General features: G+C 36.9%; 1 protein-coding gene across 1 annotated transcript; it reads left to right on the top strand.

Moving 5' to 3' along the window:
- The first annotated feature begins 4,533 nt into the window (after positions 1-4,533).
- ampd1 (adenosine monophosphate deaminase 1 (isoform M)) lies at positions 4,534-17,702 on the top strand. The gene is made up of 14 exons (XM_016534522.1): positions 4,534-4,699; positions 6,787-6,892; positions 7,876-8,041; positions 9,515-9,734; positions 11,180-11,309; positions 11,392-11,586; positions 11,881-12,012; positions 12,097-12,260; positions 12,339-12,465; positions 12,958-13,121; positions 13,865-13,985; positions 14,816-14,989; positions 15,091-15,201; positions 17,169-17,702. Exons 3-14 carry the CDS (start codon positions 7,882-7,884, stop codon positions 17,322-17,324), a joined length of 1,854 nt encoding a protein of 617 aa, XP_016390008.1. The 5' UTR covers positions 4,534-4,699; positions 6,787-6,892; positions 7,876-7,881; the 3' UTR covers positions 17,325-17,702.
- Positions 17,703-18,039: the final 337 nt, after the last annotated feature.

Raw genomic sequence — 18,039 nt, 5'->3', positions numbered from 1 at the left:
CCTGTTACAGTTTATAAAAGTAAAACGAACACATTTTATTTGAAAACATCCCACATTGATGTTGTTTTGTTAGAAAATTAATATGTTAGTTTCATAAATTTGGACTGTTTTTGAGCAGTCATGAGCTATGAAAAAAACAGCTAAAACCAGCTTAAGCTGGTTGGCTGGTTTTAGCTGGTAATCCAGTCTGGTCATAGCTGGTAAGCAGACTGGTTTTAGTGGGGTTTTGGCCACTTCCTAAGCTGGTCAGGCTGGTCTTAGCTGGTCAGGCTGGGATACCAGCTGGAATAACCAGCTAAAACCAGTTACTTCCAGCTTAAACCAGCTAAGACCAGCCAACCATCTTTGGCTGGTTTTAGCAGTTTTTTTTTTTTTTTTTTTTTTTGAGATTCACCCAAGTACGTTTTAATTACGTTTTAAGTTCATAGGCAAGAGGAGGAATTGGGTTTTTAAATGGTATTTAAATTGGGATTAATGTAATATAAGACTATCCCCATTTATCTTAAAATAAAAGCTGTTATCTTCCGTTCTTTTAAACGTTTCAAAAATCTCAGACCTGAGAAGAGAACATGAAATGCCCTTTAATCTTAATCCGCAGGTTCAATGCTCAGGAATACTGTGAACGCAGACGTTCTTCAGAAATGAGTGGGATTATTTCTGTTTATTTCTTTCCCTTTTGCCTTTCTTTTCCCCTTTTTTATTTTTTGTTGTAGCCAAAGAGTTTGTTTAGCATTTACATTTACCATTTTCGTCTCATATACTGTAGTTCCATTCACTCTAGAGTCTAGAGTTACTATCCTCTTTGCTTTCAGATGTTAATTGTATATTTTGACATATATTACATAATGATTAGAATGATTTGGTTTAGATACAGAAAAGTCAATCAGATTTTAAGCATGCGATGTCATGGATTTTACTTTAAGGGCCTTTTGAATCATAGTGCTGCTGGTGTACATGCCAAATCTGTATGCCACCTTCTGCGTCCTGTATAGCATGCCATCTTTTAGCCCATGTTAAATAATGTCTTAAATCTTCCAATGAAAGCTGTAAAAATGCATTTAGTTGGGATTTTAACAGACCATAGTAAGGTTTGCTGCGATGTTTATTTTCATGCCTGAAGTCTCTTCTTGAAAGCCAGTGAAGGTTTATCAAGAAGTTAAAACTATTATTGGTGTTGACTATCATGTTATTTATAAGGCATTTATATGAACCTGTGCCTGATTTCATTACAGTGAAACATGTTCCCATTAATCGTACTGTGTTTGCGTTTGGCCTTCTGTCTTTGCTTTAACAGAGGCAGGATGTTTTCTATAAAATACAAACTTAAGTTTGCCGTTACAGTAACAATCCTTTCTTTTTCAGCTCTATGAAAACTTGATTTATGATGTATTTTGCAGTTTTAGTACAATTTATTAGTATCACAGACTTTCTTAAAAACAGTAGACAAATAACTATTATAAACCTAAAAAACACAATATTAAGAATCAAGCATATGTAAACTTTTGAAAAGGATCATTTTTGTCAATTCAAATAGATTATTTAGGCATACCGAACATAAAAAAAAATTAAATTTTTATGATCACACTTATGGTGAAACCATTAACATTTTGACCACTCATGACCACAGTAGGATATTAGGTTGATTTCAGACTTGCATTGCTAGACATGCTGCTTTCCATGTGCAGGCTAAGAATAATCTGGATTTAAATTTGCAGACTGTGATAGGATATCAGTCACTGATATCACCAGGTTTAAAAATAGAAACACTATCATTTCGAGGCAGAAGGGAAGGCCACATACTGGCTGAGCTGAGGCCGTTATAAACATCTGATTAATGATTTCACACCCATGTAAAAGATCCTCGAGTCTAAATACTGGTAAACGTGTAATTTATTAGATGTTAATATATTTGTCTCTGCCTATTATTAAGCTGCACGGGAGAAAGGAAGTCATTTGTTGGTTGATGGTGTGAGTTTAGGGCGGGACTATCTGTTTAGCTGACCAATGGCAGATGGTGGGGTGTGATTGTAACTGTTTCTCCTATTTAGTTTAGTGAATTGTGTAAATAACACTTCATTTGATGACTGTTTTGGTCCATGTGTGTTGTCTGTGACCGTAAATTTTCGTTCCCCCCCCCTCTACATGAATCCTGTCCCATGTCTGATGGGTACATGTTACTAACCCAGCAGAGGAGAAGCGTAAGTATTGGGAGGAATCATAGGCGGATGATTGTTTGTGTGTTTGGAAAGGGCATGAACTGGTAGATATGGGAATCTCAGTACCCGTCCCATACTGGCCATGAAACTCCAGGTGGATACACTGTGTGATTTTTGAAGAAAGTTTTAGAGTAGAGGAATGTGGACTAGTAGGGGCTGTTGAATGTTATTTAGTACACACTAAAAAATGCTGGGTTGTTTCAACCCAACTTTGGGTCAAATATGGACTAACCCAACTTTTGGGTTAAAAATTGAATGTAAAAATTTAACCCAACGGTTGGGTTAGTCCATATTTGACCCAAAGTTGGGTTGAAACAACCCAGCATTTTTTTAGAGTGTATAAACAAATTGTTTAGTTGTCACAATCCATGACATTTACCTAAAGCAATAGCTGTAATTTTTAACCCAAAAGTTGGGTTAGTCCATATTTGACCCAAAGTTGGGTTGAAACAACCCAGCATTTTTTAGAGTGTATAAACAAATTGTTTAGTTGTCACAATCCATGACATTTACCTAAAGCAATAGCTGTAATGTACTCACCCTCAAGTTGTTCCAAAATTGTATGTTGAACACAAAAGATGGTATTTTGAGGAATGCTGAAAAAATACTATGGAAGTCCAAAAATATTGTTGCCCTTAGTTTCCAAATTTGTGATGTAATTTCCTGTTATTTGTTCAATATGAATTGCAATTGTGACAAAAGAGGGCCCCACAGGACCAACATCCACCCATGATTTGACTTTGATTAGACCAGTAAAAAATGCTGGGTTGTTTCAACCCAACTTTGGGTCAAATATGGACTAACCCAACTTTTGGGTTAAAAATTTAATGTAAAAATTTAACCCAACAGCTGGGTTGGTCCATATTTGACCCAAAGTTGGGTTGAAACAAAGCACCATTTTTTAGAGTATATGATCATGGGAAGTGAACGCTAACAAAAGTTTGCCTCTGTGTGAGAAAAACAGTGATAATCTCGGGATTGTGGAAACGTCACAGTGATCAGCATGACTTGATAAGATTTTTTTTTAAATGTGATTTTGTACTTTCTACTTTTACCTTTATCAGCCATTGCAATTTCTTTTCTATATAAAACCTTATTAATTTATTGTAAAATTCATGACTCGTGCTTTACAGGTTGCCTGCGATACAGAGAGATCTGATTTAATATTACATAATTTTTGGTTATTAATGTGGCATGTGTGATCCCTGAAATGTGAATAAAATGACAGTTCCAATGTGCTGCTTACTAATTCAGTCTAACCTATAACCTCCTTTTCTTTTCAATGTTTTGGATCTTCCTTGCCCACTCTTTGGAAATGAATAATCAGAAGGGAGTAAGTATAAAGGAACCCGTCGGAGATCAACATGTTAAAACTGCTTCAAATGTCCACCGTTTTATTCATTTGTTTGTTTTAGAAGAAAATATAGAATGGGGTGCAAAAAATCTTGAGACAAAAAAAGTTTTAGGACTTTGTTTTAAGAAAATGTAAGCCAAAAAATGTTATGACATAAAACAATTACAAATATTTAATAATTTGTTTTAGGTCACTAATGAAGTAAGTAAATTTGTAACACTGATGTCGAATACTGCTGTATACACTGACATACTAAATACCAAGAAAGACTTTGAAATTGTTATGAAAACAAATAGTGCAAGTAAAAATGATTATTCAATCAGAAACATTTTGCACCCCACTGTAGTTCATAAGCAAACAAATGACTAAGTAGTGTATTTCTGTGCATGTTTAATATGATTCTTAAAAAGCTTTAAGATGTAGGCCTCATAGTTTCTTATCTGTTCATTTCTAAGTTATGATTTGGGTTGTGCTGTTGTTAATTTGTGATGTGTGTCTTGGCTTAATGAATTTGTCATAGTTCGTTCATCTCTGCATGGGAGATTTTGTTCCATCACTGCTAGCGGTCACAGTGACTCAATAGTTGAATCATTCTGAAAAAGTGTCTTTCTTTTGCCAAAAGCATGCTCTGATTAGAAAGTTCAAAATTAGAACGAGAGTCTCTAAAATGTCTAGCATTCGGATTCGGACGCTATATAAAGCATTCGGATGCTTTATATAATTACAAGTTGGTTGTCACTTATCTTGTCTTATAGCTTTTAGAGTATAACATTTAATTTTATACTTAATGTCCAGACCATAAAGAAGTTGGTCTCACTTCATGCATTTTAATTGCTTTTGGGCCTTTTAGACCTCAGTCATGTTTTCATCTCCTTTTGCTTCGCTTTGGTTGGCTGCAGTCTCCTTAAATAATGAATTTGCACTAAAACCAGTGTGGTGCATGCTTTGTTTTTTGGTCATCAGAGACGGATGATCGCACACGTGCGATTGCAGAGCGTGTGTTTGCTTCGGAGACCAAAGAGGATGATATCCGTGACGAGATATCCCTGTTTGATGTGGCTGATGACTGCCCTATCCTCAACCAAGAGCTGGCCCAACATGTAACCGAGGATGATGATGAGGAGAAGCGGTCCGTGTACAAGTCATACAATTATATAACTTTATATTTTAATTATTTACGGTAACTGCTTTTTAATTAATGGGTTACTGCACCCAAAAATGAAAATTCTGTCATTAATTACTCACCCTCATGTCGTTACAAACGCGCAAGACTTTCATTCATCTTCAGAACACAAAGTAAGATATTTTTCATGAAATATGAGAGCTCTATGACTGCATAGACAGGCAATGGCGGCGGAGACTGACCCAGAAGAGAAGAAATCATTGAAAAAAATTTCATTATTTATGTTTTCTTTGCGCACAAAAAGTATTCTCGGAGCATCGTAACATTACAGTTCACCACTGATGTCACATGGACTATTTTAATGATGTCCTTATACCTTTCTGGGCCTGGGAACGTTTCCGTTCAGAGAGAAAGCTATCGGATTTCATCAAAAATATAGGCCAATACAAGGTCTTAAAGGGATAGTTCACCCAAAAATGAAAATTCTGTCATCATTTACTCACCCTCATGACGTTCCAAACCTTTTTTATGTTGAACATAAAAGAAGATATTTTGAAGATTGCTGGTAATCAAACAGTTGGTGGTTGCCAATGACTTCCATAGTATTTATTTTTCCTACTATGGAAGTCAATGGCAACCGCCAACTGTTTGATTACCAGCAATCTTCAAAATATCTTCTTTTATGTTCAACATAAGAAAGCAACTCATACAGGTTTGGAACGACATGAGGGTGAGTAAATGATGACAGAATTTTCATTTTTGGGTGAACTATCCCTTTAAGCCCTAAACACAATGCACGATTTTCGGTTGTCCCAGATGAAAGATTGGCATTGTGAAACAATCGTGGCTCCTAATCGGTGGTACTGTGTCGTACAGTGAGAGAGGTACTAAGACTGCCATTGTCACGGTCTTGCGACCAAAGATTGCCTACGATACAGCATGATCATCGCACAGTGTGTTTGCTGGTAGATCCACGTTTCCTGACCAACCAATAAAAATGTGACATGAAATCATAAACATATATATATAAGTGTTTTGGGCTTTACAGGTTTGGAATGACATGAGGGTGAGTAATTAAATTTTCAGAATTTTCATTTTTGAGTGAACTATCCTTTTAGGTAAATTAGGTAATTATTGTTTTGCTAGTTGATACAACAGAACTTTATACTGACATATTGGTGAGGATGCAGCATAAAAAGTTTTAGGGTAACGTTAAACTTACCACTTGTAGAAATAGGCTATACTGTATTTAACAGCAATGTCTACTAATCAAGTCTAAACATGACGTCTACTCAAATTAATTAAGGTCTGTGTAGGTTAAGTGAATAATATTCGCTGTAGTCTCAACATGGCTAGCATCACGAAAGAGAACTCCTTTATAGGCTAATGATACGAGTCACGGCTGAAGTCTTAACCTGTGAGTGTACATCATTTGTTAAACGAAAACATTTGTCTAAACTGACATTAATTTATTTAGTTGTAAAATGTCATTAGAAAATGTACTAAATGTTTCTCTATTTTGACATTTGGCTCGCGCGAGCCAAATTGCCTTTTACCGCGCAAGTCTTTTTTTTTTTTTTTTAAAGTAATGTTAGCCGTCAACGGTTTTAAACAAAACATTGTGACAAAACAAGTCAGCAAATCGAGATTTTGTGATACATGTATAATAGAGGGAAAAATTATGACAGTACCAGTACTTACCGTCTGATACTGATCCGACAGCCATCTACCGTCAGGCCTCAGGCGAACGCTACTTTTGTTTGCTTATTTTGAGGTTATTAAAACTTTGTTTGAAAACGAATTATTTCTTAAACTTTTTTTTTTTTGTAATACAATTACTACATTTTTACTTGTAGGCTATATATCCCCCCCAAACTTAATGTGTTTTGGCTTTCTTTGGTCATTCTAAATTAGCTATTTATACATGGAAATGGTGATTGATTTGATGTAAACTGGCCTGTTCCCCTGTTCCGGAATGTAATGCCAAATAACACAAAGTATACCGTTAAATACGTTGTAAATGAAAATATAAATACTTCATAGTCTGTGAAAAGGGTCCACCCTAACCTAATCTTTAACCAATCCCCACACAGTAAGAAGCATCTCAGTCGCACTCAGCCCCTGCTAGAAGATAAACCAACCTACTTGGAGGTCCCTCACTTCCAGAGATTGTCCATCACTGGTGACTATGCTGCTGGGGTACGTTCCAACATATAACTTCCAGGAACCGACTGGAACATGTACATGTTAAGTTTTGATTTGCAAACTGCCCTTTACAGGTAACTGGCCAGCTGAAATAGATCAGCCAAGGGGTCTCTCCATCTTAGCAGGTGGAGCCCATCCCTGGATGTGGTTTCTGAAATCTATATCTGACATTTAGGAGGGGGATTTAAGAGAGTTCAGGAATTCGCTTTTCACATGTAGTCATCAATTCTTGCCTACTCTTAAGATTCAAACTCATCCACCCTGGCATGACGTCAAGGACATTGTGACATTTAAATATAGTGTCACCCAGTCAGCACTCTATGGCTGCGTTTACGCTTGGCATTAACATGCGATCATCGTGATCTGATCAAGCAGATCGGATCATCAGTCAATCAGGACACGTCGCGTTTAGGTTTACACTTGGCAACATCAGCTGACTTCTCGATCTGGATAACCGATCGGATTTGTATTTACCACGCAATATTTAAATAAGTCTGCGGTGCAAAGTCGACCTGAAGTGGTGGGTTTTCTTTTGAAAACTATTTTCAGTCGCGGGACATTTTACAAATCAAAATAAATGTAGGAGTCTCACTAGCGCTCTGTTCTTCCGACAGATCGAGAGAGCGGGGACGGCGTTTTGCGTGATGTCGACCTGCGAATGCAGACACGATGGCTGGATTGCGTTTACATTACACCGAGATCCGATCACAATGCGTCCTCTACTACCTCTGGACCAGGACACGCTGATCGGATAACATTCCGATCAGAAGCGCGTTTACACTTGTCTTTTCAATGTGTATGTGGACAACATCTGGATACAGGTCGCATGTTAATGCCAAGTGTAAACGCAGCCTATGACTCCATATACATTTGCATTTGTCAACATATCACATTTCCACTCATAGATATAGGCATTTCAAATATAACAATCAGCGTTGGCGTTGCACAGAATCACGTCCTTCCAAACTGTTCTGCAGGTGACCATGGATGATTTTGAGCTGGCCTGTACGGGGCTGTACCGTGCCCTGACCATCAGAGAGAAGTACATGAGGCTGGCTTTCCAGAGATTCCCCAACACTCCCTCTCAGTTCTTATGCAAGATTGAAGGAGAGCAGTGGAAACCTGAAGATCAAGTGCTCCCTGGTAATAACAGAAACAGAATTACATGATAAAAACATAAATATTTAATTTAAAGGGATAGTTCACCCAAAAATGAAAATGCTGTCATTAATTTCTCACCATCATGTCGTTCCAAACCTGTAAGACCTTCGCTCATCTTTGGAACACAAATTAAAGGGTTAATTCACCCAAAAATGTCAATTCTGTCATTAATTACTCACCCTCATGTCATTCCACACCCCTAAGACCTTCGTTCATCTTCAGAACACAAATTAAGATATTTTTGATCAAATCCGATGGCTCAGAGAGGCCTCCATTGACAGCAACGCCACCCAAACTCTCAAGATCCATAAAGGTACTAAAGATGTCGTTAAAAGAGTCGACGTGACTACAGTGGTTCTACAATAATTTTATGAAGCGACGAGAATACTTTTTGTGCGCAAAACCAAAACAAAAATAGCGACTTTATTCAACAAGCTCTTCTCTTCTGTGTCATTCTCATACGTTATTTACGTCCAGTGCTTCCAGGTTCTACGTCAGAACGCCAGCTCATTATTGGACGGTTCCTGCATCAGCATCACACGCATGCGTCGCGCTGCTCACATGTGCAGCTTTGGCCAATAATGAGCCGGCGTTATTTTCTTTATATTTCTATATATCTACAGTGGGTACGGAAAGTATTCAGAATTGAGCATCTCTGGAGAGACCTAAAAATGGCTGTCCACCAACGTTTACCGTCCAACCTGACAGAACTGGAGAGGATTTGCAAGGAGGAATGGCAGAGGATCCCCAATTCCAGGTGTGAAAAACTTGTTGCATTTTTCCCAAAAAGACTCATGGCTGTATTAGATCAAATGGGTGCTTCTACTAAATACTGAGCATTTTTCAGTTTTTCTTTTTTAATAAATCTGCAAAGATGTCAACAATTCTGTGTCTGTCTGTCAATATGGGGTGCTGTGTGTACATTAATGAGGAAAAAAAATTAACTTAAATGATTTTAGCAAATGGCTGCAATATAACAAAGAGTGAAAAATTTAAGGGGGTCTGAATACTTTCCGTACCCACTGTATATTTCTTTCTAAGAGAAGAAATCATTAAATAAAGTCGTTATTTTTGTTGGTTTTTTTGCGCTTAAAAAGTATTCTCGTAGTCTCATAAAATTACGGTTGAACCACTAATGTCACCTTTCTGGGTCTGGGAACATTTCAGTTGCATTGCTGTCTATGCAGGATCAGAAAGCTCTCAGATTCCATAAAAAATATCTTAATTTGTGTTCCGAAGATGAACGAAGGTCTTACTGGTTTGGAATGACATGAGGGTGAGTAATTAATGACAGAATTTTCATTTTTGGGTGAACTATCCCTTTAACATATAGCTGACTTAATACTTTTACTTCTTTTTTTACTCTTTCATTGTAAAAGAAAATGTTGTGTTTGGTAACTAAAGAAATTGTGTTTGTTGAATTCAGTGAAATATAGCATAACTGTTGTGTTGCAGTCTTCACCTCTCCTCCTAAGTCTGGTGAGGATCCTTTCTGCACAAAGGACTTCCCACCTAACCTCGGCTACGTCGCTCGCATGAAGGATGGTGTTATCTATGTCTACAAAGATGCAGCATCTGCTGATAAACACCAGCCTCTGAACCACCCCGGTCCAGATCTTGTCACCTTCATAGATGACATGAACTTCCTCATCGCCTTGATTGCTCAGGGCCCAACGTGAGTTCACGAAAGCACTGCAGATCCATATTCTATATTCTCTCTTTTCCTCTGCATGTCACTATCGAAGTTTTTGGAGAGAAAAAAAAGGTTAAAAAGTCAATTTAAATTAATGTTACAGTACATAATTAACTATTATATTATATCATATTATATTCACTACCATTCAAAAGTTTGGAGTCGATACGATCTTTAAATCTGTTTGAAAGAAGTGTCTTATCTGCACTATAAAAGCAGTAATATGTTATTATTTAAAATAACTGTTGTCTATTTTAAAATGTAATTTCTTTCTGTGATGGCAAATATAAGTTTTCAGCAGATATTACTCTCCATTAGTCTTCAGTGATCCTTCAGATATCATTCTGAATGTTGATTTGGTGCTTAAGAAACATTTCTTATTGTCATGCTGCTTAATATTTTTGAGGGAAAATGTTTTTTTTTTTTGAGGATTCTTTCATGAATTGAAAGCTCAAAAGAACAGCATTTATTTGAAACAGAAAACTTTTTTAACATTATAAATGTATTTATTGTCACTTTTGATCAATTTAATGCATCCTAGCTGAATAAAATTATTTCCTTTGAAAGCTCTTACTGACCTCAAACTTATAATTTTGTATAATGTTGAATTTTAAAGGGGTCATATGATGCAATTTCAAATTTTCCTTTCTCTTTGGAGTGTTACAAGCTGTTCGTGCATAGATTTGTGAGAGCGAAACTACTTTGTTTGGCCTTCCAAAAGAGGATGATATCTGCTTCGTCATGCCTGGAGCTGATCTGTGCTAGTCACTGAGGAAATACATCAACTTCGCGCTGTGGATCGCCGGATCAGCTTTCACCGTGGACGAAGCAGAGTCCAGCCCGGGGTCGTCACATGTGGCTGCCGCAAGCCCGCCCGGCCGCTCCTTCGTCGAATCCACCAGCCGTTCCTCACTCAAGCCCGCCGGCCGCGCCGTTCTCAAACCTACTGTGTGAGACGCTGTGTGTTTTGTTGTGAAAGCGTAACTACTTTTTTGGCCTTCCAAAAGAGGACACCACTGGAAATCAGTGGTTAAGTTGTACTTACAACACTGTTCCAGAACAGTTCAACCCAAATATTCAGATGTGTGCAGCACATTTTATGGAGGACTGTTTCTATAAAGTTCCAACTTTGTAAGGACAGTCTGGCTCTTCTGACTCACAGCCTGTAAGTACGTTTTTTTATATTTAAAGAATTTGCCACTGACAATTCAAACGCGAGTTTTGAGCAGTGTAGAGTAGCGCTTGTTGTTTGTCTCCGATCACAAATGCAGACATGGTTTTATGATACGCAACGTGTAAAAAGACAGTATAAGTCATTATGATCAGTAGTTACACAACATAATGTTCTTTTTAGCAACGTCATATGACCCCTTTAAGGCTATAGACAATAAAACGGCGTTAATGGATCCTTGTGTTTTGTTTCTCAGAAAGTCATACAGTCATCGTCGTCTGAAGTTCCTCATGTCAAAATTCAATGTGCATGAGATGTTGAACGAGATGGAGGAAATGAAAGAGCTGAAGAAAAATCCCCACAGAGACTTTTACAACTGCAGAAAAGTATGACTCCCAATATGTCATTTATACTGAAATAATTGACAGACTACCACAAATTTTGACAGTTATGTTGTTGTTATTGTAGGTTGATACTCACATCCACGCTGCTGCCTGCATGAACCAGAAGCATCTCCTCCGCTTCATCAAGAAGTCCTACCGTGTGGATGCGGATCGTGTGGTGCATGTTTTGAAGGGCAAGGAAATGACCATGAAGGAGCTTTTTGCATCTCTTAATCTGCACCCCTATGACCTGACTGTCGATTCTCTGGATGTGCATGCTGTAAGTATCACACAACACCTCACACAGGTTCTTCAAAGCCTGGTTACCCAGACATGGGAGGAAAATATATAAAGAATCACCACAGAAGTTCAGCACTAAAAATAATGTGTCAAAGTATCCTTATAGCACTATGCAGTGCTCATTATGCAGTTGTCATGTGCTCTATTTTTAGGCCATCACATGGGTTACAAAATCCTCTCAGCGTATCCTCAGCTGTTTTGACAGCATTCTTAGCGCTCCTAATTGCTTTCAAGAACTGTTATTTACAGTTATTTCTCACTCTACTTCATGCAGGGCAGACAAACCTTCCAGCGTTTTGATAAATTCAATGCCAAGTACAACCCTGTGGGTGCCAGTGAGCTGCGTGATCTTTTTATGAAGACTGAGAACCACATATCTGGAGAGTATTTTGCCACCATTATTAAGGTAAGACTTGGGTGAACCATGCCATTACTGATTTACACTAACGGGAAACCAATCAAATCAGCCGTAATCTCTGGAATCTCACAGGAAGTTGCTAGTGACCTGGAGGATGCCAGATACCAGTATGCAGAGCCTCGACTGTCCATCTATGGCTGTAACCCCAATGAGTGGACTAAGCTTGCAAGCTGGTTTAACAAGCACAGAGTCTTTTCTCCTCACCTCAAGTGGATGATTCAAGTGCCCAGAATCTAGTATGTGAACCTTTTTCACTTCTCACACTCAGTCTTTATGGAAACTGTACTAACAGTTTATCTCTTGTCCCCCTTTAGTGACATTTTCAGAGGCAGGAACTTTGTGCCACACTTTGGAAAAATGCTGGAAAACATCTTCCTCCCTGTTTTCCAGGCCACCATTGACCCAAACTCCAACCCGGAGCTTAGTGTCTTCTTGAAGCATGTGAGTGAATCTGAAAAATATAGTAATAGTAATACATGAGACAATTTTTGTCCCATATATACTACCGTTCAAAAGTTTGGGGTCAGGAAGATTTTTAAAAAATACTTTATTCAGCAAGGATGCATTAAATTGATCAAGAATGACAGGAAAGACATTTATGTTATATTCATCAAACTATTCATTCTGTTTATTGAAGATTCCTGAAAAAATTTATCATGACTTCCAGAAAATAGCACAACTGTTTTCATTGTTGATATAATAATAATAAATGTTTCTTGAACAACAAATCATCATATTATAATGATTTCTGAAGGATCATGTGACGCTAAAGACTGGAGTAATGATGCTGAAAATTCAGCTTTGTCATCACAGGAATTAATTACATTTTAAAATATATTAAATTAGAAAACAGTTATTTTAAAATATTTTAAAAATGCGCAATATTACTGTAGCCTGTTAACCCCTTCATCCCTGCGTTTTGTCTCTCTACAGGTGACTGCCTTTGACAGTGTGGATGATGAGTCCAAACACAGCGGTCACATGTTTTCCACAAAGAGCCCCAAACCTGAGGAGTGGGACATCGTGAAGAGCCCTTCATATTCTTACTGGATTTACTACATGTATGCAAACATTGCCCGACTCAACCAGCTGCGCAAGTGAGTATCTCAATAACACACAAAAAGGCAAGCAGCTTTGTAGACTGGATAATTGCCGTTGGACAATAAAATTGGCATTTATTTACATTTGTTAAAATGCTTTTGAAAAACCCACCAGAGATGCATTTATTGGATCAAAAATGCAGTATATTATTGTAATTTAAAATAACTATTTTATATTTGAATACATTTTAGAATTTAATTTATTCCAGTGATGCAAAGCTGAATTTTCAGCATCATTACTCCAGTCTTCACTGTCATGATCCTTCAGAAATCATTCTATTATGCTGATCAACAAACATTTCTTATTATTATTAATGGTGAAAACATTTGTGCAGCTTAATATTTTTGTGGAATGTTTACTGTCATGTTTTATCAATTTAATGCATCCTTGTTCAATCAAGGTATCGATTTCTTTAAAAAAAAAAAAACACTACTTTTAAACAGTTTATGTAGAGTCCAGAATATTGTAGAGATTTGGGTGTGGGCTGTAAGCAACTAACTAGCGCTAAATTCCCAGAACACCCTGGTACTGTGGCAGTGAGTTTTGCACAAGAGTGCACCATTCACATTTACTTCAGAAAATGTTTTAAATCTAAAATTGAACATTGTGTCATGTACATTTCATATGGAACACTGTGTACATAAACAAATAAATTATTAAAACCAGTCCATAATAGGTTATATAAAAACCGTTGCACTAAGATGCGATTTACTATGTACTGTGTGTTTGTGGCGTCCAGGGAGAGAGGTATGAACACATTCCAGTTCAGACCTCACTGTGGTGAAGCTGGAGCTGTCACTCACCTGCTGGCCTGTTTCATGACTGCAGACAACATCTCTCACGGTCTCAACCTCAAGAAGGTTAATACACCATTTACATTACATTTAGACATTTAGCAGACGCTTTTATCCAAAGCGACTTACAAATGAGGACAATGGAAGCAATCAAAATCAACAAAAGAGCAATGATATGCAAGTGCTATAACAAGTCTCAACGCAGTACACGTAGCAAGGTTTTTTTTAATTATATAATAAATAAAAAGAAAACAGATAGAATAGAAAAAGAATAGAGCAAGCTAGTGTTAGAGGCCTTTTTTGCTTTTGTTAATTGTATAATAAATAAAAAGAAAAAAATAGATAGAATACAAAAAGATTAGAAAGGCTAGTGTTAGAAAACAAGCAGTAAATGAATAGAGTGCATGTCTAAAAAATATATATATATTTTTTTAAGAATAGAATTAGAATAAAGAGTGCTAGAGTTTAGAGGGTCAAATAAAGATGGAAGTGATGTGTTTTAAGCCGATTCTTGAAGATGGTTAAGGACTCAGCTGCTCGGATTGAGTGGTAAGACTCAAACCACTGGAGTGTGGTTCCTGAGATGCCCTTTGCCAATAGCGTTGACAGGAGGATCTGGTGGTTAACCATGTCAAAAGCAGCGGACAGATCCAGCAAGATAAGATTTGAAGATTTGGAATCCGCTCTTGCCAGTCTTACGGCTTCAACAACTGAGAGCAAGGCAGTCTCGGTTGAATGTCTTCTTTTGAAACCAGACTGGTTGCTGTCGAGGAGGTTGTTCTGTGTGAGAAAGGCATTTTACCCTGATTTATTACATTTACCCTGACCAATACACCTTATCCCCATACACTTTCTCTGTCTTCAAAATACACTCACTGTCACCTCACGTTCCACAGAGCCCTGTCCTGCAGTATCTGTATTACCTGGCCCAGGTCCCCATTGCCATGTCCCCACTCAGCAACAACAGTCTGTTCCTAGAGTACAACAAGAATCCTCTGCAGGAGTTCCACAAGAAGGGACTGATGGTCTCTCTGTCTACTGATGACCCCATGCAGTTCCACTACACTAAGGTAAGGCTTCACCCCTTTTCTTATGTACAAATTAGTTGCTTCTTCTCCCTCGCTTCCATTGATTTGATATCTGTGTGTTTATTTGAATCCTGCATCACTAGGAGCCCCTTATGGAGGAATATGCCATTGCAGCCCAGGTGTTCAAGCTCAGCACCTGTGACATGTGTGAGATTGCCAGAAACAGTGTTCTCCAGAGTGGCCTGTCTGATGAGGTGAGGGCACCTGAACACATCACTGAAACATAATTTTTTTTTTTCATATGCATAATTTTACTGATCTAGACCCAAGGTATATTCTTTTAGAATATAGCAAATGTTAAGGTTTTTTGTTGTGTAACTATAGATTATATGTTTAATGTTTTTACTGGTGCTAAAATTTTTTAATTAAATTACACAACTTTACAAGCAACCCTGTAATAGATGATTTTTAAATCACAAATTATGTGTGTATGTGTTATGTTTTCATTTTAATTTGACTGTAAAGCTAATTTTAATAAATAATACTATAATAACACAGATTAAAATGTATGTATCTAAATTTAATCAGCTATTTTATTAATACTTTGAATGAGCCTTTATTTTTATATTTTGAGTTTTCATTTTAAGTTTCAGTAACTTGACTTTTTTTTTTTTTTCTGTTAAGCTTTGGTTTATTTATATCAGTTTTATTTTTAGTCATTTTACTACTTCAACTTAAACATTTTATTTAATTTAGTTGCCAAGGCAACATTTCTGATTTTTAACTTTTTTAAGTATAGGTGTTTCAATTCATATTTATACATTTCATTTTATTTCAGCTTTGTTTCTAAACTAAAACTTACTAAAACTATTTTGATAAGTTCTACTTTTAGGTAACAATAACAACACTGATCTTAATGTTTTGGGGGCTTTTTACACTTAAAAGTAAGAACTTAATGATTCCATATCTAATAATTCATAATTCCAACTTATTAATTTTGGGAGTTACACATCTAAAGAGGGTTAAGCAGTGTTTTTGTGGACTTTCAGTACCATCATCTTCTGTATAGCTGCTTTACAGCTGAGTCGCATCTTTCAACATCAACACTAGTATTATACTGATTAAACTGAATCAACACCGAACTGATATGAACTGAAAAACAACATTGCTGACTGTACAACTGTTGTGTTTACATCTGAATTGATCTCATTTCAAACTTCATGATCTTTACACTGTTATTGATATAAGAGCTTTTAGAGCTGCTTTAGTGGGGTTTCCACTAAAGCTGCTTTGACAAAATCTCATTACCGTGGGAAGTAGGGGCACTGAGAGTGCTGCAGCACCCCCTGGAGTGTAACCCACGAAAAAATGGGGGTGCGGTGTTAAAAATAAATGAACAATTTGAAACAAAAAATAAAATAAATTTTTATTAATTTGTATATCCATTAAAATTAATTGAAAAAGTAGCCCAAGCCAACAAGAAGCAACAGTTAAACATGAGTTTAGTTGAATCAAGTTGACTGTGAAAGTCGTTTCAACTTATTAAATTGACTTAAAAAATCATTTGTTGCCATGATTTTTTGATCATATTATTTATTACCTGTAACATGTCTGTGCCGTACCCAAATTAAGAATTAATGACCATATCTACAGACATAGCAAAGAGACAGCAGAGAAAGAGCAAGAGCGTTTAACTCAACAGCAACAAATCTCGCATTTTCACATCTGTAGCGCTTATTTTGATCTTTAACATTAGATCTTTCCTATTCTTGAAACAAAATTAATGCTTAAGGTTGATTCAATATTACTCTTACTCTTAAACAATAAAGACACTCATATTAAATGAAGAAATTAAAGTTTTATTTACAAAAGTTGCTTTTGGATCCGTCATCATAGTGTCAGTCTTCTCGCATCACTCTTGACCCCAACCTGCAACCCCCGGTTTTACTTCTCAGCCCCCCCCGCTCAAAACACGAATAAAGACACTCATATTAAATGAAGAAATTAAAGTTTTATTTACAAAAGTTGCTTTTGGATCCGTCATCATAGTGTCAGTCTTCTCGCATCACTCTTGTCACGTGACCCCAACCTGCAACCCCCGGTTTTACTTCTCAGCCCCCCCCTCCCTGCTCAAAACACGCACAATCTGTATTGTATAAAGTGCTATAGAAATAAAGGTGACTTGTCATTGCAACATGATCTTTTTTTCTCACACAAACAGGAAAAGATTCACTTCCTTGGTACCAACTACCTGAAGGACGGTCCTGAAGGCAATGACATCCGCAAAACCAACTTGGCTCAGATTCGCATGGCCTACCGCTACGAGACCCTGTGCTATGAGCTGAACCTCATTAGAGAGGGCGTGATGGCTGACTAAACAAACATGCACACATGAAAAGTGGATTGTTCTACACTCTTCTTAAATGATGTCACTTCCAATGACAATTATATTAGCATCAATGTGAAGCCCATGAGATAACAATCCATGAAACATAGCCAATATCTTAATGAGAATTGACACTCCAGAACATATTTTGAGTCTTCTTGTACACAGGAGTCTGATTCATCGGTGGTTTGTGCATTTTGTCTGATCTGCAAGTCAGGTTTACACTTAACTAAGTTTACATCTACTCTGTGCCTTATTGTATTGTTTTTTGTGGTCGTGCTTTGGAAAAAACCTGTTACAGTTGACTCAAACAAAATCTATATTTAAAATATAGTGTTCTGATTTTTATATTAAACACAGAATTGCAAATGCTGCCATTGTTTGCTCATAACTTGCCATAATTTAACTAACTTTTTTGAGCAAAAAAAAAATGTTAATGCTGTCCTTTTTCATACAATGAGACTATCAAGCGTTAAAAAGAACATCAAAACCACTTCTATTTAAAAAAAACAAACATCAAATCTATTATTAAAGTTAATCCATACCCATTTCACCGTATTCCAAGTCTTCTAAAGTCATACAAGAGGTTTGTGTAAGCAATGATATGAAATCTCAATCATTATTCACTGAAAATCTTCCCATCTGTAGCTTGCAAATATCATTTGCACTTCTGCAAATTAAAATGAATCGTGACACATTCGGTAAA

The sequence above is a fragment of the Sinocyclocheilus rhinocerous genome, unplaced genomic scaffold (genome assembly GCF_001515625.1).
Source record: "Sinocyclocheilus rhinocerous isolate Xijiao unplaced genomic scaffold, SAMN03320098_v1.1 scaffold785, whole genome shotgun sequence".
NCBI classification, from domain to species: domain Eukaryota; kingdom Metazoa; phylum Chordata; class Actinopteri; order Cypriniformes; family Cyprinidae; genus Sinocyclocheilus; species Sinocyclocheilus rhinocerous.
This window is presented reverse-complemented; position numbering and strand designations above follow the sequence as displayed.

Bases quoted from the DNA above. Each gene is read 5' to 3' on its own strand.
- ampd1 (XM_016534522.1), top strand. From the start codon at position 7,882: ATGGATGATTTTGAGCTGGCCTGTACGGGGCTGTACCGTGCCCTGACC. The intron at 12,466-12,957 runs GTGAGTGAATCT...GTCTCTCTACAG, and splicing joins TTAGTGTCTTCTTGAAGCAT to GTGACTGCCTTTGACAGTGT. The intron at 14,990-15,090 runs GTAAGGCTTCAC...CTGCATCACTAG, and splicing joins TGCAGTTCCACTACACTAAG to GAGCCCCTTATGGAGGAATA.